Source organism: Myotis daubentonii, chromosome 21 (assembly GCF_963259705.1).
Source record: "Myotis daubentonii chromosome 21, mMyoDau2.1, whole genome shotgun sequence".
Lineage (NCBI taxonomy): Eukaryota > Metazoa > Chordata > Mammalia > Chiroptera > Vespertilionidae > Myotis > Myotis daubentonii.
Genome location: NC_081860.1, coordinates 1,437,681 through 1,462,648, shown reverse-complemented (window position 1 = coordinate 1,462,648; position 24,968 = coordinate 1,437,681). Strand labels below are relative to the sequence as shown.

At 58.9% G+C, this 24,968-nt stretch overlaps 2 protein-coding genes across 9 annotated transcripts; one reads left to right on the top strand and one right to left on the bottom strand.

Moving 5' to 3' along the window:
• Window positions 1–1,322: 1,322 nt before the first annotated feature.
• TLNRD1 (talin rod domain containing 1) lies at window positions 1,323–3,224 on the bottom strand. The gene has a single exon (XM_059678193.1). It carries the CDS (start codon window positions 3,222–3,224, stop codon window positions 2,085–2,087), a length of 1,140 nt encoding a protein of 379 aa, XP_059534176.1. The 3' UTR covers window positions 1,323–2,084.
• A 20-nt stretch (window positions 3,225–3,244) lies between these two features.
• MESD (mesoderm development LRP chaperone) lies at window positions 3,245–24,496 on the top strand. 8 transcript variants are annotated; one of them, XR_009450325.1, is made up of 4 exons: window positions 3,245–4,798; window positions 5,218–5,401; window positions 7,225–7,342; window positions 11,670–12,901. XR_009450325.1 is itself a non-coding variant. In XM_059678192.1 (3 exons), the coding sequence occupies exons 1-3, from the start codon at window positions 15,701–15,703 to the stop codon at window positions 23,679–23,681; spliced, it is 693 nt and encodes a 230-aa protein (XP_059534175.1). In that variant the 5' UTR covers window positions 15,662–15,700; the 3' UTR covers window positions 23,682–24,496. The 8 variants fall into 8 exon arrangements, 2 of the variants coding, with proteins under 2 accessions (XP_059534173.1, XP_059534175.1); XR_009450324.1 differs by having other exon boundaries at window positions 7,225–7,353; XR_009450328.1 differs by lacking the exons at window positions 5,218–5,401; window positions 11,670–12,901 and adding an exon at window positions 20,548–20,660 and having other exon boundaries at window positions 7,248–7,353.
• The last annotated feature ends 472 nt before the right edge of the window (window positions 24,497–24,968 follow it).

Below are 24,968 nucleotides of genomic sequence, written 5' to 3'. Positions count from 1 at the left end.
CAAGGAATAGGGCACCTGAGCACAGGAAAAGCACATAGCAGCTTCTCTGCCCAGCACGAGCTGGAAGGCATCTGTTGTACATCAGTGAAAAAAAAAAAAACTGTCCAAAACATCTCTAGCTTCAGCAACACCATCCGCTCCTCTCCCCGTCCTTTTCCTGAAAATGTCTGCAGAAGCAAAAGCTACCTTCCCATAACCCCAAACTTTTCAGTTAACAAAGCGTTCCTCCAACACACAACCCACCAGAGCCTGTCGTACAAGATCAAGGTCACAGCCATAAACCTTTGGCCGGCAATCGCGCTGGGATTCTAGGAAGTTCTTAACACTTGGCCGAATGCCGGTCCCGCCACTAAAAAAAAAAAAAAAAAATCTAGAACCCTTGCCCTGGCCAGTGTGGCTCGGTGGATAGAGCGTCGGCCTGTGGACTGAAGGGTCCCGGGTTCGATTCCGGTCAAGGGCACATGCCCAGGCTGTGGGCTCGATCCCCAATGGGGGAGCTTGCAGGAGGCAGCCGATGCATGATTCTCTCTCATCATGGATGTTTCTATCTCTCTCTCTCCCTCTTCCTTCCTTTCTGAAATCAATAAAAATATATTTTAAAAATATATAAAGGGTGTCCCAAAATTCACGCAAGATTTGAATTTTGCGTGAGCATTAACAACAAAAAACAAAAGCCTGATTTGACTTGGTTGATTGAATCAGATTCTAATATCTGTTGCCCTTTGATGCCAATCCCTTCCATTCGATAAGCATCCCCAAGTACCAATGAGGGCCCAGGAGCAGGGACAAGGAAGACCCATGAAGACCACGGCTTTGCGTCTGTGCCAGCAAATCCGTGGAGGCCATGGACCCGATGTGCTATTCCATACATAACCCTAGACTGTCTACTTTACGAATCAATAAAAAATCTACAATTTTTAATTACAAACCTGTGTTTTCTCTCAAAATTACTTCTTGCGTGAATTCTGGGACACCCTTTATCTATTTTTTTAAAAAATCTAGAACCCTCTGAAATCGTGAGTAGCCGGATCTGAACAGACCTGACCCGATTAAAGAGGCGACAGGCCCTCCGCGGAGGGACAGCTGACTGCACAGAACGTCCAGGACTCATCGGGGAGAGACAGGCCGAGAACACTCTGGGCGAGACCGGCCCTCCCCGAGTTCAAGGCTGCTGGGGAAGGAGCCGGAGGGAGAGGTAGGCAGGGCTGCGGGCTGGGAACACGGCGGCCCCCTCCCCGGAGGCCTGCTCCGTCCCCCCCGCACCCAGCAGCGCGCCTGCCACCTCGCACTGACCCACAGCGCACAATGACCGCCCAAAGCCGTCTGAGAAACATAACACTTTAATAGATGAAATAAATACTCCAGTACATGCAAGGTACAAACTTGACATTGGAGGGGGGGGGGGCGGGGGAGGCGGAGAATCACTCTAGTGTCAATCAGAAAAATAAAACACACGCTCACAGTAGCTCCCCCCACCCCCTACCTCTGCACATCACCTGGCGAGCTCAGACTCTCTCCACACCAAGTCGACGCCTCATCCAACTGAGAAAAAAAAAAAAATCAACAACATATAAAAAAAAAGGGGGGTGGGGGGAGATAGCTACATCCATGTCTAAGGAGTGCGAGCTGAGGTAACCTTTCTTTTCATCAGGAAACAAAACAAAACAAAACCAAAAAAAAAGGACCAAAATAAAAGAAATGAATTCATGACCTCCTTCCTGCCCAATGAACTAATCAGGTTTGGGTGAGGGACTCCGGAGAGGAGCTGGGGGTGCGGTGGGGGACCCCTGCCAGGGCAGCCAGCACCCCCTCTAGCCGCGTCTCCACATCCCTGCAGCGTGGGCTGCTGGGCTCTGGGGGGCCCCAGGTGCGTGCGCGTAAAAATAAATCAGATGCACGGCTCTGGCTTCTGGAAGATTCCTCGGGAGCATCTAACGTGGAGGGGAAGGTGGGGGGGGGGAGCGTCACCTACGATTTCTTTGGTATAAATTGAGAGGGGCAGATGATAAGCATCTTCCTTTATTCCAGGGGGGCGGGGAGGGGCGGGGAAGGGAGTGGGGGGAAGGGGGGAGGATGGGGGGGTGCTAATTCACAGAATTGGAATTCACTGGCGGTAAAGTCCTGGGCGAAGACCTCTCCCTCAAAGCCTGAGATAGCAGCGCGCACCCCTCGGCCACGGCGCAGGCCGAGTGCCGCAGCCGCTCCCGGTGGTCCGTCATCTTGGCGCCGCCTTCGGGGTGCAGCGCCAGATCCCTGAGGCACTGGGTCAGCAGCACGCAGGCCGACACCACGCTCATGGCGCCGCCCAGGATGGCCGTCTGCACCGCCTTGCCCTCGGCGCTGAGGGCGGCCGCGCGCCCCAGGAACTGCGGCTCCGTGGCGAAGCCCACGAGCGCGCCCACGGCCTGCGCCAGGGGCCCGCAGAAGAGCGCGCAGCGGCCGCGGGCCAGCTCGCTGGGCGCCGCCTTGACCTCGCGCACGCAGGCCAGCAGCGCCGACGCGCTCGTGCTCATGCACTTGACGCCCAGCTTGAACTGCTCGCGCGCGAAGCGGTCCCGCGACCGGTCGCTGGCCAGGGCGCACGCGTCCGTCAGGAACTTGAGGTTGCGCGACAGGCCCTGCGACACCTCGAGCAGCAGCTGCGGGGTCAGGTCGGCCAGCGGCGTGGCGCGCAGCGTGGCGCAGCCCTGCTCCACCTCGTGCCGGCAGCGCGTCACCCGGTAACGGTCCACCAGCCCCGGTTGCGCGGGCTGGGCCCCCGGCGTGGCCACGGCCGCCAGGTAGGCCGCGTGCGCCGAGCACTCGGTCAGCGACACCACCAGGTCGCCCAGCTCCTGCAGGCTGTCCCCCGCCTCGCCAAAGCGGCCCATGTTCAGCTGGCTCTGCACGTCGTGGGTGAGGATGGACAGCCCCTTGGTGCGCGCGATGATGGTGTCCCGGCACTGCTCGAAGGACTCTGCGGCGGCGCCGGCACCGACGGCAGCGGAGGAGGAGGAAGAGGAGGAGGAGGAGGAGGAGGAGGCCAGGCCGTCGAAGAGCACGGGCCGGGCCTCGCTGGACAGCAGGAGCAGGTCGGCCACCAGCTGCATCTTGCCCTTGCACTGGTCACACACGGCCACCAGCCGTTTCCGCGACTGCGAGCTGGTCCCCCCGACGGCGCCGCTCGTAGGAGCCGGAGAAGCCGCCGCCTCGCCGCTGGGCTTCCCCGCGCTGCCGCTAGCCATGGCGCCCGGGGGGCACTGGCATGCCGCTGGGGACCCCGCTACCGCCGCCGCTGCCGCGGCCCCTGCCGCCGCCCGCGCGGCCGTCGCGACTCAGCTGGCCGGGGCCGCGGTGCCGTCCCCGCACCATCATGCCATCCACCGCCGCGGGCGGAGGGCGCGGGCCGGCGGCGGCGGCGGGGGCGCGGGGCGGGCCCACGGGCCGGGGGACGCAGGAGGCTCTTCCAGGCGCGGGAAGGGGCTGCGGCGTTGGGCCTCCGGCCTCCGGGAGGACGTGCAGGAACCATGAACCGGGCGCCGCCAACTCACAGCGCGCGCTCCTCGGGGCCGGGCTGCCAGGAAAGTCCCTTCGCCGGGGCCGCCGCCGCCGCCGCCTTCCTGGGCATGGCCCGGCCCAGCCGCCGGAGCGGGCGGGCGGGAGGGGAAGCTGGGAGTTGTCTTTCCTTCCTTCCTTCCTTTCTTTGAAATCCAAATCCCTTCCTCGGGGAGGAGCGCGGGCGCGCGGCGGGCCCCGGGCGGGCTCAGCTGTCAGCCTCCGCGGCTCGGCGGTGCACGTGGGCTCCGGGAGCCGCGACCCCGCGCGGCGGCACGTCCCCGCGACGGTGGCCCGGCCTGGCGCTGGGGGGACGCGCGGCCTCCGCGGCGCATCTCCCGTCCCCCCGGGTCTCGGGAAGCGGCCCGGCGGCGGCGGGGGCCGAGGGTGTGGCCGGTGTGGCCGAGTCAGTCGGGCGGCAGCTGCACGGATGAGCACGGAGGCCGCCCGCTCGCGTTCCGTCCGTCCGTCCGCCCGCCACGCCACGCCCGGCGGCCCTTCCCGCCTCGCGACTCACAGCGCGCGGCCCGGCGCCCGGGCGGCACGCCCTCCGGCCCCGCGCCCCGCAGCTGGCGACCGTGGGCGCGAGTCCATGCCCGGCGCGTCCTCTCCGCGGGCCCTGCGCATCGGACGGGGCGTCCTCGGCGCGCGCGTGTCCCCGGCGGCGGCGGTGGCCAAACTCACAAGGTCCCCGCGGTGCGGCGGCCACCCGCCCGGGCCCCGGCTTCTGCCATTTTTTGCCAAACCTCCAACTTCCGAGCGAGCCGGGGAGACGGGAAGGAAGGGCGGGGGCCGCGAGGCGCGGGGGGACGCCGCCTCCTCCCCGCTCGGCACCTCGGAGCGCGCGGTCCTGGGCGCGCCGCCCGCCCGATCGCCGGCCGCCGGAGGCTCCCCTGGTCCCGGCCCGCCTCGCCCCCGCCGCCGCCTCGGCCGCCGCCTCCCGGGAGCCTATAGAAAGCTTTTGTGTGGCGTCACCGCCTTTCGTTTAAATCCCGCTTCCTCCTCTCGCCTGCCCCCGCCCCCTCGCCGCTGCCGGATGCTTGCGCGATGCGCTGCTCCTCCCCCGGGAAGCGGGCGGCTGCGGGCGGACGCCACCGCCCATCTCGGAGGGAGGCCGGCGCCGGGGCCGGGGCCGGCCGGGGGGTCCCGGGCATTCCCCGCTGTCCCGCGGAGGGAGGCCGGGACGGAGGCCGCGGGGCCGGGGCTCTGCGCTGCGCGCGATCGGGGGAGTCGGGGCGCCGCCGCCGCCGCCGGTTGGCCTTACGTAAGCGCTCGGCCGGGCTGGGGCCCCGCGCGCCGTCCCCGCCCTGGGAGCCGGTCTCAGCGGTGACCTGTTTTCTGGAGCAGCGGGAGGAGGGCCCGGTGCCATCCCCTGTGACTTGCGGGGGCCGGTCCCCGCGCTTGGTGGGACCTCGTCCGGCTTTCCAAGCGCCCCCTCCCCCGCACCCCCCCCCCTCCAGTCCTTTATGTGGCTGCTCCTCGCCCGGGGCGGGATCTGAGGGGTGAGCGGGGCGAGGAGGCGGGGGCGCACCGGACGCGGAGGCCCAGGAGCGCGACCGTGGCGCCGTGGAACTCTGCGTCTCTTGGGCACTTAGCGCGTGGGTTCTGCGCGCCCCTCCCCGGGGGCACGCTCTCCCGGGCGCGAGCTCTCCCTCCTCCCCTGCCTCCCTCCCGCCCGCCCAGGACCCGGTTTCTGCTCTGACTGCAGAGTCCTTGGCTCTGAGCTGGCCCGGTCAGCGTGCGCCACGGCTGGTGCACTTTGCCCTCCCGTGACCTCCGGGCCTCGACCGCATTATGGGGTGACGGAGGCCAAGCCCCTTTTCTCCTAGGAAAACTGCTGCTCGGTGCCTGGCATAACTTCCCCTGGGTCAGGAGGGTGGCGCCCCGCCAGGCGAGGAGCCCACCCCACCTCTTCTCAGACCGTGTTTTCTAGAAAGTGGTTGAAGCGCCTGGGCTTTCCGCCCAGCCAAGGGCCCCACCTCCGGGCCCTGAAACCAGCGGGCCCACACGCTGGCTGGGTGTGGGCATCCCCGGTCATGTTTGTTCCTCCCTCCCCTTCTAGGGTCTGGAGTCACCCTTTCAGCCAGTTGCCCTCTATCTATATATATAAAAGCCTAGCCCACGAAGCCACAGGTAGACCAGGCGCTATGACCTTCAACGCAGGACCTGCCCCCTGGTGGCCAGTGCGCTCTCACAGCCAACCTCCCCTGACCCCTTCCCCAACCCCCTCCCACCCCCAGCCAACCTCCCTCCGCCCTGATCGGACCCCCCCCCCCCCCCACACACACACACACACACACCCTGTGCACGAATTCGTGCACCGGGCCCCTAGTTGTTACATACAAGGAGGATGACTTTGCAGTTTATCACCCTGAGCCCTGCTGTTAATAAACTAACCGGGAGCAGCAGATGCAAAGCCCCAACTCACCGACTTGCAAAGTCTGCTTCGCTGCCGCCCAGACCCTGGCTGAGCCTTTGGGGTGTGCAAACCGAGGCCGATAAAACACCGTTTTTTGAATGGGCAGCTGATCTTATTTTGGGAGGGGGGGTGGGGGGGGACCGCGGGATACACCAGGCTCTTCCCATGGCTGCCCAGGAGTCGCACCTTGGTCCTATCTAGGCCCCAAAACGCCCTGAGGAAGAGGTCAATCCCGACCCTCCGTGAAACTGCATTGGCATAGGGATTCCCCTCCCGCCCCGCCCCCCCCCCCGCCCCCCCAAAGCCACCGGTGCCGCAGGGTCCTACTTATTGTCCTGCCCTTCCATGTTTGCAGCCCGTTCTGTTGTCGCTGGAGACCTCCTGCCCCAACGATGAGCGGTGTCACTCAGACTGCCCCACTGTATTCGGTGATGTTTGGTTCAACATTAAATTTTTTTAAAAAATATACCTTTATTAACTTCAGAGAAGAAGGGAGAGGGAAAGAGAGACAGAAACATCAATAATGAGAGAGAATCACGGATTGGCCGCCTCCTGCACGTCCCCCACTGGGGACCAAGCCCGAAATGCAGGCATGTGCCCTTGACCGGAATCGAACCTGGGACCCTTCAGTCCGCAGGCCGACGCTCTATCCTTCCAGCCAAATCAGTTAGGGCTCAACATTGAAATGTCGACCTAGGAGTCGACAGTGTCGACCTAGGAACCAGGAGGTCAGGGTTCGATTCCCGCTCAGGGCACAGGCCCCGGTTGCGGGCTCATCCCCGGTGTGGGGCGTGCAGGAGGCAGCCGATCCGTGATTCTCTCTCATCATGGATGTTTCTCTCTCTCCCCCCTCTCTGAAATCAATCAAAAGATATTGTTAAGAATTTGATAGCATTGCTTTCTCGGTCCTCCCTGTTTCATTTCTCAGAGCAACTCCCGGACTGATCCTCCCTTTACTTTCTCCCACCGGCCGTTCACGCCACAGACTGGGCACCTGCCATGTGCCAGGCCCTGGACTAGGCACGTAAGAAATACCACGGTTCTACCCCTTCTGGGGAGTCCAGTTCAGAGAGGGCAACAGACTCGCAAGAATCGCACCAGCAAGGAACCCCAGTCTGACCATTGCAGCAGTGAGCGCGTGGAGCATAGGACCTACAGCAGAGCTAAGGCAGCTCACCGTCCAGTCCCCTGGCGACGCGGCAGGGCCACGTGACCCATTCTGACCCAAGAGATCAGGTGGGATGAGGTGATGGGCGGCCTGGGATTCTCAGTCCCCCCCCACCCCCCCCCTCAGGCCCTGTGTTCTGGATGCTTCTGCTGAAAGGTGTGGAGCGTCCGCAAGCCTGTGTGATGTGGAGCAGACCTTTTGACCTGCGTTGGACGTGAAATGTGAGTGAAAGGTAAACTCAGTGTTATGCCACTAAGATCTGAGGGTTGTTGCTGTAGCATTTAAAAAGAAAAAAGAAGGGAGAAGGAGAGAAGGATAGAAACATCAATGATGAGAATCACTGATTGGTTGCCTCCTGCACGCCCCACCCTGGGGATCAAGCTCCCAACCCAGGCAGGTGCCCTTGGCCGGAATCAAACCCAGGACCCTTCAGTCTGCAGGCCGACGCTCTATCTACTGAGCCACACCAGCCAGGGCGTAAATATATTTTTATTGATTTCAGAGAGGACGGGAGAGGGAGAGAGAGTTAGAAACATCGATGAGAGAGAAACATGGATCAGCTGCCTCCTGCACACCCGCTACGGAGGATGTGCCCACAACCAAGGTACACGCCCTTGACCGGAATCGAACCTGGGACCCTTCAGTCCGCAGGCCGACGCTCCATCCACTGAGCTAAGCCAGTCAGGGCTCAGGCCGTCTTCCGCACACACATCCAAGCATCCAGCGGTCTCTGGAAAACTGGCATCTCCCCTCCCTTTGCCCCATGCCCACGGGGGATGAAAGAGCATCTGGCATGCATGAGCCAGGGCTCATGGGAGCAGGGTCACTGTGTCACAGGTCACTCCTTACCCAGCATGCCCTCCCGCCCTGCGGTGTGCTGGGTTCCCATACGGTAAGAACAGGTGGGCGGCAACCCCTGATCCTCCCCACCCACCCCCCTCCCCTCTGTGCTGTCTCTCTGTTCACCTGAAGCTCAGTGGGCGAGGAGGCCTGCGTGCAGGGCCAGCTCTACCATGGCCGGCACCCTGAGCATTCAGTCCTAAGATCTGGGAGACCTAGGATTCCCCCCAATCCAGCTTTCTAGCCAGCCCTGCATGGAGGCGAAGCTTGCTTTCACAGGAAAATTCTCCACCCCATTTCCCTACTGGCTAAGGAACTTCGTGTGTATTTCCCATTTTGGGGAATTCTATAAGGGAGAGAATTTTCATGGCAATGGCAGTATTATAGGTCATTTGAATTAAGTGTATCGTTCTGAGCATTTCAGTTGAAATTAGACTTTTTAAAAATATTTACTTTCATTGATTTCAGGGAGGAAGGGAGAGGGAGCAAGAGAGAGAAACATCAATGATGAGAGAGGATCATGGATCGCTTTCCTCCTGCACGCCCCCCACTGGGGATCAAGCCTGCAACCTGGGCCTGTGCACTTGACTGGAATCGAACCCGGGACCCTTTGGTCCGCAGGCCAATGCTCTATCCACTGAGCCACACTGGCCAGGGCTGAAATTAGACTTTTTTCTTCTATCTTGCTGAAGAGAACAATATCAATCAATATTTTGGAGGCATCAGTGTGTTTATGTGCCTCTCTACATTTTAAAATACATTTGAAATACCACTGCGTAGGGTTCCCTCTTATTTAAAACAGGGATATTATCCTATACTAGAGGCCCAGTGCACAAAAATTTGTGCACTTGTGGGGGGGGTCCCTCAGCCTGGCCAGTGCCCTCTCGCAGTCTGGGACCCCTTGGGGGATGACCACCTGCTAGTTTAGGCCCAGTCCCTGGGGAATTGGGCCTAAGGAGGCAGTCAGACATCCCTCTGGCAGCCCGGGAGCCCTCGGGGGATGTCCACTGGCCAGCGGGGAGCAGGCCTAGCTGCAGTCGGACATCCTTAGCGCTGCTGAGGAGGCAGGAGAGGCTCCCACCACCACCGCTGTGCTGGCAGCCATCAGCCTGGCTTATGGCTGAGCAGAGCTCCCCTTGTGGGAGTGCACTGACCACCAGAGGGCAGCTCCTGCATCTGCCCTCTGGTGGTCAGTGTGTGTCATAGTGACCAGTCATTCCCAGTCTTTCTGCTGTTAGGGTCAGTTTGCATATTACCCTTTTTTTTATATAGGATAGAGGCCTGGTGCATGGGTGGGGGCCGGCTGGTTTGCCCTGAAGGGTGTCCTGGATCAGGGTGGGGGTTCCATTGGGGTGCCTGGCCAGCCTGGGTGAAGGGCTGATGGCTGTTTGCAGGGTGGTCACACCCCCTTCAGGGTGGGGGTCCCCACTGGGGTGACTGGCCAGCCTGGGTGAGAGGCTGATGGCTGCTTTCAGGCTGGCCACGCCCCCTTCAGGTTGGGGGTCCCCCCTGGGGTGCCTGGCCAGTCTGGGTGAGGGGCTGAGGGCCGTTTTCAGGCTGGCCAAGCCCCCAGTGACGGAAGCTTCCAGCCTCTTCTTTTTTTCTTTTATTCTGGGATTTATTTTCCTTCTATAATTGAAACTTTGTTGCCTTCAGTGCAGCTAAGAGCCGGCTCCTGCTCGCTCCAGCTCCGTGGCCATGGCCGGCTGAAAGCAGGTATCTGGGGTTTATTTATCTTCTATAATTGAAACTTTGTTGCTTTGAGTGGAGCTCAGAACCACTGCAGTAGCTGGGAAGCTTGGCTTCCTCCATCATTGGGGCAACCAAGCCTCCTGCTCGCTTCAGCTCCGTGGCTGCCGGCCGCCATCTTGGTTGGGTTAATTTGCATATAGTTGCTCTGATTGGCTGGTGGGCATGGCTTAAGGCATAGTTAAGGTATGGTCAATTTGCATGTTTGTCTTTCATCAGTGTAGATAATAAAAGACTAATATACAAATCAACCAAATGGCGGAACGACTGGTCGCTATGACGCACATTGACCACCAGGGAGCAGACGCTTGACACAGGAGCTGCACCCCTGGTGGTCAGTGCGCTCCCACAGGAGGAGTGACGCTCAGCCAGAAGCTGGGCTCCTAAGCCATCGGTTGGACATCCCCCGAGGGCTCCTGGGCTGCTAAAGGGCTCAGGCTGGGCTCAGGGAACCCCCTCCGCACACACCCCCCCACCCCAGTGCATGAATGTCGTGCACCAGACCTCTAGTTATCACCATCTTATCCCTTCAGGTCCTGGCCTCCTGTGATCTGGGTACTGCTTCCCTCCTCTGCTAGTCTGCAAGCTCTTCAGGGCAGGGACCTTGTTGTAGTCACCTTTCCATCCAGGCCTCAGCTGGGTCTTGGTTGTCAGTAGGCCCTTATTAAATAAACTAGAGGCCTGGTGCATGAAATTCGTGCATGGGGGGGGGGTGTCCCTCAGCCCGGCTTACACCCTCCCCAATCTGGGACCCCTCAGGGGATGTCCGACTGCTGGTTTAGGCCCAATCCCTGTGCAGACATCCCTCTCGCAATCCAGGACCACTGGCTCCTAACCACTCACCTGCTTGCCTGCCTCGCACCCAACTGCCCTCCCCTGCAGGCCTGGTCGCCCCCAACGGCGCCCTCCCCTGCCAGCCTGGTCGTCCCCATCTGCGCTCCCTTGCAGGCCAGTTCGCCCCCAACTGCCCTCCCCTGCCAGCCTGATCTTGCCCCCAACTGCCCTCCCCTGCCAGCCTGATCTCGCCCCCAACTGCCCTCCCCTGCAGGCCAGTTCGCCCCCAACTGCCCTCCCCTGCCAGCCTGATCTCACCCCCAACTGCCCTCCCCTGCCAGCCTGATCTCGCCCCCAACTGCCCTCCCCTGCCAGCCTGATCTCACCCCCAATGGCCTCTGCTTCAGCCCCCACCACCATGGCTTTGTCCGGAAGGAAGTCGGATGTCTGGAAGATGGCCGGATGACCTGGTCCAATTAGCATATTACCTTTTTATTAGTATAGATTCTCGGAGAGTTGAACTGAGTCCAGTTCCAAATGCCGAAACGGTAAAAATGCAGTCAATCCAGATGTTTTCCCATCAGTGGGTTCTAAGATGAATCTCCTCGTTGGGCAAAGGTCAGCAGCCCTGGAATGTTGTATACAATCCCAGCAATGTCTCCAAGTCACCAAGTGCCTTTTTTTCCTGGCTACCTGGGACTCCCAGCACTTCGGCCCCTGCGTTCGGCAGCTGGCAGAATGAATGAACAGGGCCACCCCTCCCAGCGGAGCACGTGATCGGCCACAGCTGTGCGTGTTTTTTAGCATGACGGCACCAGGACAGGGCTCTGAGCCACTGGGTGGAGCAGTTCGCCCTGGGGAGAAAGCTTGTGACATTTCCCTTATGATTTAAAAAAAGAAAAGGGGGGGAAAAAAACCTCTCTTCCTTATGAGTTGTGCTGCTCAAGGTCAGTAGAAAATGTTGCCCCAGCCCTGGCTGGTGTGGCTCGGTGGATAGAGCGTCGGCCTGGGGACTGAAGGGTCCCGGGTTCCATTCCAGTCAAGGGCACAGGCCCGGGTGGCGGGCTCCATCCCCAGTGTGGGGCGTGCAGGAGGCGGCCGGTCCGTGATTCTCTCTCATCATTGATGTTTCTCTCTCCCTCCCTCTCCCTTCCTCTCTGAAGTCAATATAAATATATTTTAAAGGAAGAAATTGTCATAGTGTGTGCACATATAGATGTATGCGTGAATATGTACAATATCAGCCACCGCTACAGGGAGAGACATGAAGCTGCAATGTTCCAGGAGAGCAAAGGTGAGGCCGACATTGCCCGCTGGTTGCCGTCACCATCCACTTCCTCTCGCCCCTGGATAACAGAACCCCAATTTTATTTGGGGTGCGGGTGCATCCAGCACAAAGACGGCTCCCCAGCCCACCTCGAGGGCCAGGCCCCAGCCGCCGGGACGTAAACACAGTGGTGGTGGAATGTCCGCGCAGGCCGCCTGACGCAAGCTGACTCCACGGGAAGGTATGTTCCTTTCGGCCTCCCTCCCCCTCCCCCTGCATGGCTGTCAGCTTGAGGGCTGGAGCGCCGGTGGCCACTGTGGACCTTGAGGTGACCTTGAGGACGGGAGCCACAGGCCAGTGCGACGGAGCAGGACAGAGGGACTGGGAGCCGCAATAGCAGCCCGAGAGGCTTGGTACCAACTGCTTTTCTATGAAAGAAAAACCCAGCAATAACAGCAAAGCCCTCTCTCTCCTCTAAAGCACTTTTGAAACAATTTAGTTTTCTGTTACGTACAACCTATTCCGAGCAAGGCGGCTCCTTTGCTAGGGCTGCCGTAACGGAGCACCACAGCCCTGGCCGGCTTGGCTTAGAGCGATTCTCAACCTTCCGAATGCCGTGACCCTTTAATGCAGCTCCTCATGCTGTGGTGACCCCCAGCCATGAAATTATTTTCGTTGCTACTTCATCACTGTCATGTTGCTCCTGTGATGAATCGTCATGTAAATACCTGATATGCAGGATGGATTTTCATTGTTACAAATTGAACATAATTAAAGCATAGTGATTAACCACAAAAACAATATGTAATTATATATGTGTTGTCCGATGGTCTTAGGCGATGTGACCCCCGTGAAAGGGTCGTTCGACACCCAAAGGGGTTGCGACCCCCAGGTTGAGAACCACTGGCTTAGTGGGTAGAGCGCCGGCCTGTGGACTGAAGGGTCCCAGGTTCGATTCCCATCAAGGGTACATGCCTGGGGTTGCAGGCTCCATCCCCAGTGTGGGGCGTGGAGGAGGCAGCCAATCAATGATTCTCTCTCACCATTGATGTTTCTCTCTCTCCCTCTCCCTCCTTAACTGAAATCAATAAAAATATATTGGAAAAAAAATAAACAATCCAATAAAAATTGGCAAAAGAATCCATGAAAATATGTTTCTGTAAAGACTTGGAAGATCTCGGGGTTATTTCAATGCAACACTTAAAAAAAAAAAAAAAGTACAACAGACTGGGTGGCTTAAGAATGTTCACGTAAAATAAACATGGAAACCTGTAAAGAATTTCTGTGAGTTTATTTGAGCCAAACTGTCGACAGCTGCGGGGAAGCAGAATTCTCAACGATTGGGATAAAGCTCTGGAGAATGGGGGTTCCATCTGTGTTTACACGGTGCAATCAAAGGAGGGACGTAGGTGGGTGACGTGAGATCCATTGGGGATGGAGGAGGGAGGCGGGAGCAAGCAGAGCGGGAACCCCTGGGATTGGATAAAAGGTAAAATGATGGACACACGCTTAGGTGGAGCGGGGACAATGAACATGACAATGAGGGGATCTGTGGTCTCTGTCCTGCGCCCGGCGCATCAGGCTGTGCCCCGAGGGGTCCGGGAAAAGGGACGTTCCCAGGCACCCAGACCTTTCAGGGTGTGTTACCACAGACGCAAAAGACAGACAGGCTCCGTGAAGGCACAGGCTGCCCTTGTCGGGGAAGACGCCGGCCCAGGAGGTGACCCCCCACCACTGCTTCTAGCTCAAGTTTAACGTCAGACCCTCCCGTGTGGTGCCCTGAGGTCTCTGAGTCTGCAAGGCCGCCCGCCGGCCGCCCCTGAGCTGTCGGGTCAGCACGTGGCCCCTTTCGTCCACGAGCCACAAAATGTGTTTCCTGGCTGTCCTGGGGGCCAGAAGCTCCCAGTCCAGGTGTGGGCGGGGCTGGCTTCTTCTCAGACCTCGCTCCCTGTGTCTTCACGAGTCTCCCCATCCATGACAACAGCCAATCTCCTCTTCTTATGAAGGCGCTGGTCCTGCCCGACTGGCATGGCTCCGTGGTTGGGTGCCAACCTGGGTCACTGTCGATTCCTGGTCAAGGGCACAGGCCTGGATTGGGGGCTGGATCCCAAGTAGGGGGGGAGCAGGAGGCAGCCGATCCATGATTCTCTCTCCTCATTGATGTTTCTCTCTCTCTCTCCCCGCTCTAAAATCAAAATATATTTAAAATATATATTTTTAAAATTTATATATATTTTTAAAAAGACACTTGTTGCCCTGGCTGGTTTGGCTCAGTGGATGGAGCGTCGGCCTGCGGACTGAAGGGTCCCGGGTTCGATTCCTGGTCAAGGGTACATGCCCGGGGTGTGGGCTTGATCCCCAGGAGGGGGCGTGCAGGAGGCAGCCGATCCATGATTCTCTCTCACATCAATGTTTCTCTTTCTCCCTCTCCCTTCCTGTCTGAAATCAATTAAAAAAAATTTTTTTTTAAATTTTGCAAGAAAGCGGTAAGGCCTGCCATTTAAAAACTCGAATTTCAAAGCGCCTGGGACCGGCACCTTTTTTAAGAAACAAAAAGTGAATGATTCAGCCTCGAAAACGATGCGTCAGTCCGAGTCCACGTGAGAAGAAACACTGCAGCGAAATTAAAATTGAAAAGTAAAAAAAAAAAAAAAAAAAAATTAAAAAACGCTTTTCCGAGTTCCAGAGCTGACAGGCGTCTCTTGAGAGCAGGGGCCATGGAATCCTCTAGAAGTAATTTTTTGGGTCATGTTAAAGCTTTTTCCATCCCGAGAGCTGACAGGAGTATCTGAGAGCGGGTGGCATGGCATCCTCTGTGAGTCATTTTGGGGGTTACATTATTTTTTTTAAAATATATATATTTTTTTATTGATTTCAAAGAGGAATGGAGAGGGAGGGAGAAACATCGTCGCTGAGAATCATGGATCGGCTGCCTCCTGCACGCCCCCTACTGGCAATCGACCCAGGCACGTGCAGCCGCCAGGAACCGAACCGGGACCCTTGGGTCCGCAGGCCGACGCCCTACCCACTAAGCCACACTGGCCTGCGCTGGGGGGTTATTTTAAAGCTTTTTGGAGCCCGAGAGGCGACAGGAATACCTGGGAGCTGGGGGCATGGAATCCTCTAGAAGTCATTTTGGGGGGTCAGAGGTTATTTTATTATTTTTTAAAAATATATTTTAATGGATTTCAGAGAGGAAGGGAGAGGGAGAGAATCGCGGATCGCCGCCTCCTGCACGCCCCCTAGCGGGGATGGAGTCCGCGACCCGGGCGGGTGCCCTGATCGGGAATCGAACCCAGGACTCTTCGGTCCGCAGGCCGGCGCCCTACCCATTGAGCCACACCGGCCGGGGCTGGGGGGTTATGTTAAAGCTTTTTGGAGCCCGAGAGGCGACGGGAATCTCCGAGAGCCGGCGGGACCGAGCCCCCTCGGCCAGGACCCTCTGGGGAAGCCGCTCAGCTGCTCGGAAAACCTCTCCGGGGCGATGGCCGGAGGCCGAGGCGGCGCCCACTCACCTCGCGGGCGGGACGCGCGGCCTCGCGAGGCGCTGCGAGGGCTCCCCGAGGCCCCGAGGGAGATCTGGGCCCGGGGCCTCGCGCTGGAGGGGGAAAGGCCGTCCTCTGGCGGAAAACGGGCGGGAGCGCAGGCTGGGGCCGCCCCTCCGCCCCGCGCGCGCCGCAGCCGGTCTAGGGGAGGGACCTCGGGGCGGAAAAGATGGTGGAGGGGCGGGCTTCCGGCGCGGACGGGGCGGGGCCTGATAGGTCAGCGCGCCTCGGGGGGGCGGGGCCGCGAAGAGGCGTGGCGGGAGGCAGGCGCAGGTCCGGCTTCCGGAAAGGGGCGTTCGGGGGCGGGGCCGGCGTCTCGGGGCAGGTCCGGCTTCCGGAAAGGGGCGTTTGGGGGCGGGGCCGACGGCTCGCGCAGGCGCGGTGCGGCGGCGGCGGCGGCAAAGATGGCGGCCTCCAGCTGGCTCCGCGCGGCCGTCGTCCTGCTCTGTGCCTCCGACCTGCTGCTGGTGCTGCCGCCCGGGGCCCGCGCGGCCGAGGGCCCGGCCGGGAAGCCCGGCGAGGCGGCCCCGCCGCCGCCGAAGAAGAAGAAGAAGGACATTCGCGATTACAATGATGCGGACATGGCGCGTCTGCTGGAGCAGTGGGAGGTCCGTCTCTGGCCCCGCACCCCGTCCCTGACCTCGCACCCGCTCCGTGTTGCCGCCTTCCGATCCTCTCCCCTCTCTCCCCGCGCCCCGAGTCCTTCCTGACCTGCGCGAGCCCCGACCCCGGCGCCCCGGGCCCACGCCGCCATCCCTGTGGCCTCCACCCGCTTTTCGGGGGCCTCGCCTGTCGGGGGTCGGCCTCGCCCGGAGCCGTCCTTTCCCCCCAGTGCCCGGGCCCCCAGCCCCCCTTCCTCCTGCGCGGCTCCCGCTGGTCGGTGAGCCCTGCACATGGCGGGGAGGCCTTTCGCACCGTGTCCCCGAAGAATGGGGCGGGGGGTGAGGACCATGGGCAAGATTACGTTGTTGTTTTTAATATATTTTTATTGATTTCAGGGAGGGAGGGAGAGAGAGAGAAACATGGATCCGCCGCCTCCTGCGCGCCCCGCACTGGGGATCCCGCCCGCAACCGGGCGCGGGACCTCGACCCCGTGACCTCCTGGTTCATAGGTCAACGCTCAGCCGCTGAGCCCCGCGGGGTGGGCAGGGTTTGCAAACTTCCCATTTGGGGTGCATTTCCCTGCTGGGGGGTTGTCACTTTAGGGGTCACCTGGGCAGTAATCCAAGGCTAGTTGCGTGCTCTCTCTCATGGGAGCCTTTTTTTTTTTTTTTTTTTTCATTTAAAGGAGCAGTGAGTTCTTTTTGTGCGAGTGAGCTTTCTGAGTGCACCGGGGTGTGTAATTACAGGGCGTTTGTAATAAGCTTTTTACATACATATATACACACACACACACACACACACACACACACACACATACACACGCAGTAGAGCAGGGGTCCTCAAACTTTCTAAACAGGGTGCCAGTTCACTGTCCCTCAGACCGTTGGAGGGCCGGACTATAGTTTAAAAAAACAACTATGAACAAATTCCTATGCACACTGCACATACCTTATTTTGAAGTAAAAAAAAAAAAAAGGGAAAAAAATATAATATTTGTATTTGCATGTGGCCCGCGGGCCGCAGTTTGAGGACCCCTGGCCTAGAGGCTGGGTGCATGAATTCGTGCACAGTTGGGGTCGCTTGGCCTGACTGGCAATTGGGCAGGCAATTGGGGCTGCCCGCCAGGGGGGAGGGACTGCAGGAGGTTGGCTGTGGGAGCGCACTGACCATCAGGGGACAGCTCCTGCGTTGAGCGTCTGCCCCCTGGTGATCAGTGTGCGTCATAGCGACTGGTCGTTCGGTTGTAGGCATATATATATTACTGATTTCAGAGAGGGAGGGAGAGAGAATCATGGATCGGCTGCCTCCTGCACGTCCCACACTGGGGATCGAGCCTGCAGCCCGGGCATATGCTCTTGACTGGGAATCGAACCCAGGACCCTTCAGTTCGCAGGCCGACGCTCTACCACTGAGCCACACCGGCCCAGGCTGTTATAAGCTTTTTAGATGACGGTCTCCAGCCAAGAATTCGTCGCGGCCTCTTTCCCTTCCGACGGTGGATGGATTGCCCTGGTTGACTCAGAGTCAGCACCCAGGCTTCCCTTCGTGTGTCACCTCGGGCAAGTCAGGTCTCCGCGCCAGGCCCAGGTTCCGTAGCTCCAAGATGAGGTTTTACTGGCGGGTTCCTGCCAGCGCTTAACGCTTTGTGATGTGGTGGTTACCTCTGTGTGTGTGTGCGTTTGATAGAGGCGTTTGGTCATGGGTGTGAAATGCCATCTGCTGCCCGGGGCTAGCAGGAAGCAGACTGTGTGTTCATGTGGCTGTGCAGCTGGTGGGGAGATGGGGGTGGAGTGGGGGGTGCGGGGACCATGAACGAAGAGCAAGGTGATGCCACGCTCCCTTCCCCGTTCGCCACCGCCCTCACCATCCTCCCCCCTCTGTGCTCCTGCAAGTGAAGTGCTTTTGTATGTGTGTGTGTTTTTAAATATATATTTTTATTGATTTCAGAGAGGAAGGGGGAGGGAGGGAGAGGAACATCCGTGATGAGACAGAACCACGGATCGGCTGCCTCCTGCACGCCCCCCACTGGGGATCAAGCTCACAACCCAGGCCTGTGCCCTGACCGGGAATCGAATCTGGGACCCTTTAGTCCGCAGGTTGATGCTCTATCCACTGAGCCACACCAGCCAGGGCATCAAGTGAAGTTTCTGATATGCCGAAGCAAGAACACTGTCTCGTTAGCAAATCCCACCCCGGAAATACTCGGCCTGAGCTAGACAGAAGGGGTGCTGCCCAGATGAACAGGGGGTCCGACCATTGGTGACAGGAGGTACCAATAAAAATAGCCGCAATGCAAAGCAGGAGTGGCCGAGCGCTATAAAAAGGAAGTGCAGCCTGGCCGCATGGCCCAGTGGTTAGCGTTGACCTATGAACCAGGAGGTCCCGGTTCGATTCCCGGTCGGGGCACTGGCCCGGGCTGCGGGCTCCATTCCCAGTGGGGGGCCTGCAGGAGGCAGCTGATCCGTGATTCTCTCTCATCATGGATGTTTCTCTCTCTCTCCCTCTGCCTTACTCTCTCAAATCAATAAAAATACATTTTTTTTAAAAACAAAGTGCAGTGGGGCTCTCAGAGGGTTTCAGAGAGGAAGTAGTTTAGAGAAGCGAGGGGAGTGGGGGGAGGGCCTCCGACCGAGCAGCAGGAGCACAGGAGGTGACGCAGGGAACTGGGCGGAACGGACAGATACTAACGGCCGAGGCTCTGCGGTTAGCCCAGTGGTCGGCAAACTCATTCGCCAACAGAGCCAAATGTCAACAGCACAATTGAAATTTCTTTTGAGAGACATATTTTTTAAACTTAAACTATATAGGTAGGTACATTGTTATTAACTTAAACTAGGGGCCCGGTGCACGAAATTCGTGCACTGGGTGTGTGTGTGGGGGGGGGGTGTCCCTCAGCCCAGCCTGCCCCCTCTCACATACTGGGAGCCCTCAGGCGTTGACCCCCATCACCCTCCAATCACCGGATCGGCCCCTTGCCCAGGCCTGACGCCTGGGCAGGGTACCCTCATTTCCCCCTGATCACTGGTTCTGCCCCCCGCCCAGGCCTGATGCCTCGGCCAGAGAAGTTGACCCTCATCACCCTCCGATCACCAATCACCGGATCGGCCCCTTGACCAGGCCTGAGGCCTCCGGCAGGGGTGTCAGGCCTGGGCAGGGGACCCCCAGCTCCCCGCGGTTGCAGGCTCCGCCCCTGCCCAGGCCTAACACCTCTGGCCTAGGCGTCCGGCCCGGGCAGCGGGGACCCGCAGCTGCAGTGGCCCCACGATCGTGGGCTCCGCTTTAGGCCCAGGCAAGGGACCCCTAGCTCCTGGGACTGCCAGCTTCGACCGTGCCCAGCTCCCATCGCTGGCTCCACCCCTACTTCCTGCTATCACTGGCCAGGGCGGAAAAGGCACCTGATTCTCCGATCATGGCTGGGGGGCAGCTCTTAGCTCCCCCCTGGGTTTCCGATCACTGTCAGTGGCAGGGGCTTCTTCCTGCTTTCCCTTTCGCCTCCCTGCATTGTGCCTACATATGCAAATTAACCACCATCTTGTTGGCAGTTAATTTGCATATAGCCCTGATTAGCCAATGAAAAGGGTAGCATCGCACGCCAATTACCATTTTTCTCTTTTATTAGTGTAGATAGGGTCCTCCTAAGGCTTAGGAAGAGCCACACTCAAGGGGCCAAAGAGCCGCATGTGGCTCGCGAGCCCCAGTTTGCCGGCCACGGGAGACCATCCAGGTTCCAGCCTCTTAACCTGTGAGTGTGGACAGTAAGAGCCTCTTTGTCCTCGAGTTTCCTCTTCTGCAGGATAGAGATGTAATAGTATTCATATTCACCTGGGTCGTTCTGAGAATCAACTGAGAGAACATGGGAAGAACCGAGAATTTGGCAACTCGGCCCCGGCTGGTGTGGCTCAGTGGTCGAGTGTCACGGTTCGATTCCCTGTCAGGGCACGTGTGGGGCGTGCAGGATGCAGCTCATCAGTGATTCTCATCGATGTCTGTCTGTCTGTCTGTCTGTCTCTCTCTCTCTCTCTCTCTCTCTCTCCCTCTCTCCTGCTCTCTCTCTCTCTCTCTCTCTCTCTCTCTCCCTCTCATCAATATAAAAAATACATTTTTTTAAAAATACAGCAACTCATGATTAGCTACGGCAATATAAAAGTCAGTCCTTTGATATAAATTCGTGGGGTTGTCTGGAATAGACTATGAAGCAAGGTGGTGGGAACCAGTGCTGCTGGGCGCTGATGTTGTGGGGGTTGGAATTTTTTTTTTTTTTTAATATTTTTATTGATTTCTGAGAGGAAGGAAGAGGGAAAAAGAGAAACATCCATGATGAGAGGGAATCATGGATCGGCTGCCTCCTCTACGTCCCACACTGGGGATCAAGCCCGCAACCTGGGCCTGTGCCCAGACCGGGATCGAACCTGGGACCTTTCAGTCCGCAGGCCGACGCTCTATCCACGGAGCCACACTGGCCGGCGGGTTTGGACTTTAGAAGGAATGTGCAGTAGAAAGGCAAGCACAGGGGAACCTGCGGGGTGTCCTTTTTTGTCTGTTGTGACGTAGTCACAGACCCCCCCCCCCCCCATGTCCTGTGCGGGTGCCCTCGCCTCTGCCGGGTGCAGATCCCGCTGCTGACGGTTGGCTTTCCCCCTCCTCCTAGAAAGACGACGACATAGAAGAAGGAGACCTCCCGGAGCACAAGCGGCCGGCGGCCCCCGTGGACTTCTCGCAGCTGGACCCGGGCAAGCCGGAGAGCATCCTGAAGATGACCAAGAAGGGCAAGACCCTCATGATGTTCGTCACCGTGTCCGGGGGCCCCACGGAGAAGGAGACGGAGGAGATCACCAGCCTCTGGCAGGGCAGCCTCTTCAACGCCAACTACGACGTCCAGAGGTGAGCGCCCCCCGCCTGTGAGGGGCTCCAGCCCGCATGTTCCTGTTTATTTCATTCTCTATGTGTATGTTGTCAGTCCTCACCCGAGGGTGTGTTTCCGCTGATTTTTAGAGAGAGTGGAAGAGGGGGGGCAGAGAGAGAAACATCGATGTGAGAGATGGACCAACTGGTTGCCTCCTGCATGAGCCCCAACCAGGACACGGGCTGGAGAGGAACCTGCAACCAAGGACATATGTGCCCTTGACCGGACTCAAACCCGGGACCCTTCGGTCCACAGGCCCAAGCTCTATCCACTGAGCCACACCAGCTAGGACTCTTTATTTTTTTAAATACGTTTTTATTGGTTTCAGAGAGGAAGGGAGAGGGAGGGAGAAGCATCCATGATGAGAGAGGATCACAGATCGGCTGCCCCCTGCACGCCCCCCACTGGGGATGGAGCCCACAACCTGGGCCTGTGCCCCGACCGGGAATCGAACCCTGACCTCCTGGCTCACAGGGTGACCCTGAACCCCTGAGCCACACCGGCTGGGCAGCAGGATGTTCTTTAAAGAAGATTCAGCCCTGGCCGGTGTGGCCCAGTGGATAGAGCACCGGCCTGTGGACTGAAAGGGCCCGGGTTTGGTTCCGGTCAGGGGCACGGACCTGGTTGCGGGCACATCCCCAGTGGGGGGCGTGCAGGAGGCCGCTGATGTTTCTCTCTCATCGATGTTGCTAACTCTCTCTCCCTCGCCCTTCCTCTCTGTAAAAAAATCAATAAAATATATTTTAAAAAAAGAACGAAGATTCATCGTTGGTCAAAACCAGAAAGTTCTTTTTGTTGTTTTCATTGTTGTCTTATTTCCTCATGAAGTTTTGTTTATCTTTGTTCCTTTAACTGTCACCTGAGTAAGAAGTTGTCTAGTTTAGCCTCCCGGGGGCCGTCAGTTACAGGTGGACCATGTGCTTCCTTCAGAGGTGCCTGCCCCGGCTAGCGTGCTTTTCTGGGTGGCCGTGCACACAGGGAGCTGGTTCACAGGTAACTAGTGTCAGGGAAACCTCGTGTGAGCCTAAGGTGCAATTTTAAGGAATTTCTTTTTTTCCTTCTCAATAGCAGTTGTAAAATCTAGGGTGTTCCCAGGCCTTAATTTAAGAAGTGCCTATATATATAACAGCCAAGTGACCAGACCCACCAGTCGCTATGATGCGCACTGCAGTGGCCAGTCTCCCCACCGCCCCCCAAACCTCTCGAGGCCCCTCTCCCCGGCGGCCTCACCCTCCATCGGCCCCCATTGGGGCAGGCCGGCCAGACCCCACCTGGGCATGAATTCATGCGCCGGGCCTCTAGTGAAAGTAATAAGAAATCCGAGAGTGTCAAGAGGGCAGAATGCCTTCGTCAGCTTAAATAGACACTCGGGGGAACAGATCCGCTACCACTGACCGGATGGAGCCCCTCAGGAACAGAAGAGCCGTGCCCACTGGCAGCTAGTAGTCCACCCAGACCCCGTTCTCTTCCTCCTGCTCCGAGGCGCCTGCTCAGTGCGGAGTGTGAGCGACTTGGGCTGCTGCTGTGAACCCCCGGGGCCAGGGTTTCTGTCCAGCAGGCGGGTCCCCTCATGCCCTTCCTAGGCCCCGGCGTGACCCAGTCAAACCCAGTGGTTTCCAGCCTTGACCAGCAGAGGAAACCTCACCGGGCACCTCGGAACGTGAAACAGGTGCACCGGCAGCTGCTCGTGCTCCCAGCAGCCCCCCCACCCCCCCACCCCCCGTGCGGCCTCAGGGCCTCCTCATCCCCCACACCAAGCCCAGCTGTTGCCCTTTTTTTTCCCCATTGATTTCAGAGAGGAAGGGAGAGGGAGAGAGAGAGAGAAATCAATGATGAGAGAGAATCTGATGGGCTGCCTCCTGCAGGCCCCACACGGGATGGAGCCCAGAAGCCGGGCCTGTGGCCTGACTGGGCACCGAAATGTGACCTCCTGGTTCCTAGATCGACGCTCACCACTGAACAACACCGGCCAGCCCGGTGCTGCTTCTGCTCTGAGCTGATCTGAGGGGGGAACCAGTTCAATCTGTTCGGATCTCAGACATGAAGTGTCAGAAGCTACTGGGCTTTGAAAGTCCGATATGTTGGTCTGTGTCCTGTAGAATTTGAAAGGAAGTGTTTTCCTGGTTAAGTGCCACAGAGACTCGGACCCTGTCCAGGGGTGGGGAACGTCCAGCCCCCGAGCTGTGTGAGGCCCGGGAATTCATTTGGTCTGGCCCTGCCAAGCATTAGGGTGAGTTAATTAAAGGTTTGACCAGATAGAACAGGCTCACTTATTTTTTATTGATTTCAGAGAGGGAGAGAGGAATAGAAACACCAGTGATGAGAGAGAATCATTGATTGATTGATTGATCGGCTGCCTCCTGCACTCCCCCTCCTGGGGATCAAGGCCGCAACCCGGGCATGTGCCCTGACCGGAATGGAACCCGTGACCTCCTGGTTCACAGGCTGACGCTCAACCCCTGAGCCACGCCGGCCGGGCTCACAGGCTAATGTCTGAGTTGATGATCGTGTGTGGCTCGCGGACGATGTTATAAATGTCCACGTGGCCCGGGCAGGAGAAGGCTCCCCGCCCCTGCCTTCGCCCTGCACTGCGTGCGCTGACCGGTGGCCTCTCCCTCCCCAGGTTCATCGTGGGCTCGGACCGCGCCATCTTCATGCTGCGGGACGGGAGCTACGCCTGGGAGATCAAGGACTTCCTGGTCAGCCAGGACAGGTGTGCGGACGTCACCCTGGAGGGGCAGGTGTACCCTGGCCGAGGTGGCGGCGGCAAAGAGAAAAACGAGACCAAGCCCGGGAAGGGCAAGAAGAGGGAGGGAGACGCCAAGCCTCGCGCCTCGAAGGAAGGCAACCGAGCCGGGAAGACGCGCGAGGACCTGTAACGGGGCGGGCGTGGGGGCGTGGGGCCCACGCCGCTGGCGTTCTGGCTGCTTCGAGGGCCGGCACGTGCTCGCTCTGACCACACGCCCGGGCTGTGGGCAGATCAGAGTCCCTGTTGGAAAGGCTGCAGGGACGAAGACGGCTTTCGCATTCTCCTCGGACGCGGCCAAGTTCAGGTTTCCTGTGAAGCCGCCTTCGAAGGAAGCCGGACTGTGGCCTTTCCCACTTACATGGGGGGAGCCCCCGGCCGCCGTCAGCGCCCCCAGTGGCCCTGCTCCGGTCTCGTGTCTGCGCTTCGGGTTTTGTGCAGATTTTGAGAGAGCAGGACACCGGATTCTACCTGACATGCTGAGACCTGCCGCCATTGAAGCGGCCTCTTCGCGCTTCGTGCCTGAAGTGAGCGCGCCTCGGGCCGCAGGACCCGCAGGGACGGGGAGTCCGGTCCCGGGGCCCACGCATCTGGGATCCCGGGTCTCCCTCCTCCTCGGTTAAAGGGCCTCTGGGCCTTTGCCCGCTGCGGGGTGGCCTGGGGTCAGGGTCCTGTCCGTGTCCCTATTCAGGAAGCCCCAGCGCCGGCTGCGCCAGGTCACTCGGGCACCACCCCCTCCTCCGTGTGCACACGGTGTCTGATGAAGTGCCTACATGTGTTGTGGTCCTCACGGCGCCCTCCCCGCTGGTTCTGACTCCCGTTCCTGTCGGACCCGCCCCTGGTGGGAGGGGCGGGGTTTGTACACAGGAGCTATTTTTAAGAGCTGCAGTCGTTTGTAAACACCGTCCCTTGTGATTTTAACAAAATAACACACGTGTGTGCTCAGACGGTGCCGTGGTCCCAGGTCTCTCCCTCGCCACTGCCGCCTGTCGTCCCCACAGGAGCTCCTGTTAGCGCGTCCAGAACACGTGCATCTACCAGCTTGTAGCGCCGTGTGTGCGTGTGTGTGTGTGTGTGTGTGTGTGTGTGTGTGTGTGTTGGCCTTGCAGTGTGTGTGTGTGTGTGTGTGTTGATCTTGGAAGTCTGTCTCCCCTGGTGTATGCGTGCATGCGTGTGCACACGTGTGGGGGGGGGCCTTGCAGTGTCTTGTGTGTGTGCACCTTGGACCGTCTGTTTCCCCTGGTGTGTGTGCATGTGTGCGTATGTATGCACATGTGTGTGTGTGTGTGTGTGTGTGCACCTTGGACCGTCTGTTTCCCCTGGTGTGTGTGCATGTGTGCGTATGTATGCACATGTGTGTGTGTGTGTGTGTGCACCTTGGACCGTCTGTTTCCCCTGGTGTGTGTGCATGTGTGCGTAT

What these genes read in the sequence shown, in the direction of transcription:
- TLNRD1 (XM_059678193.1), bottom strand. Translation starts at nt 3,224, where the DNA reads ATGGCTAGCGGCAGCGCGGGGAAGCCCAGCGGCGAGGCGGCGGCTTCT.
- MESD (XM_059678190.1), top strand. Translation starts at nt 3,245, where the DNA reads ATGCCGCTGGGGACCCCGCTACCGCCGCCGCTGCCGCGGCCCCTGCCG. An exon ending in CCGCCGCCGGTTGGCCTTAC is followed by an intron (nt 4,799 to 6,881) that starts GTAAGCGCTCGG and finishes TTCATTTCTCAG; the next exon opens with AGCAACTCCCGGACTGATCC.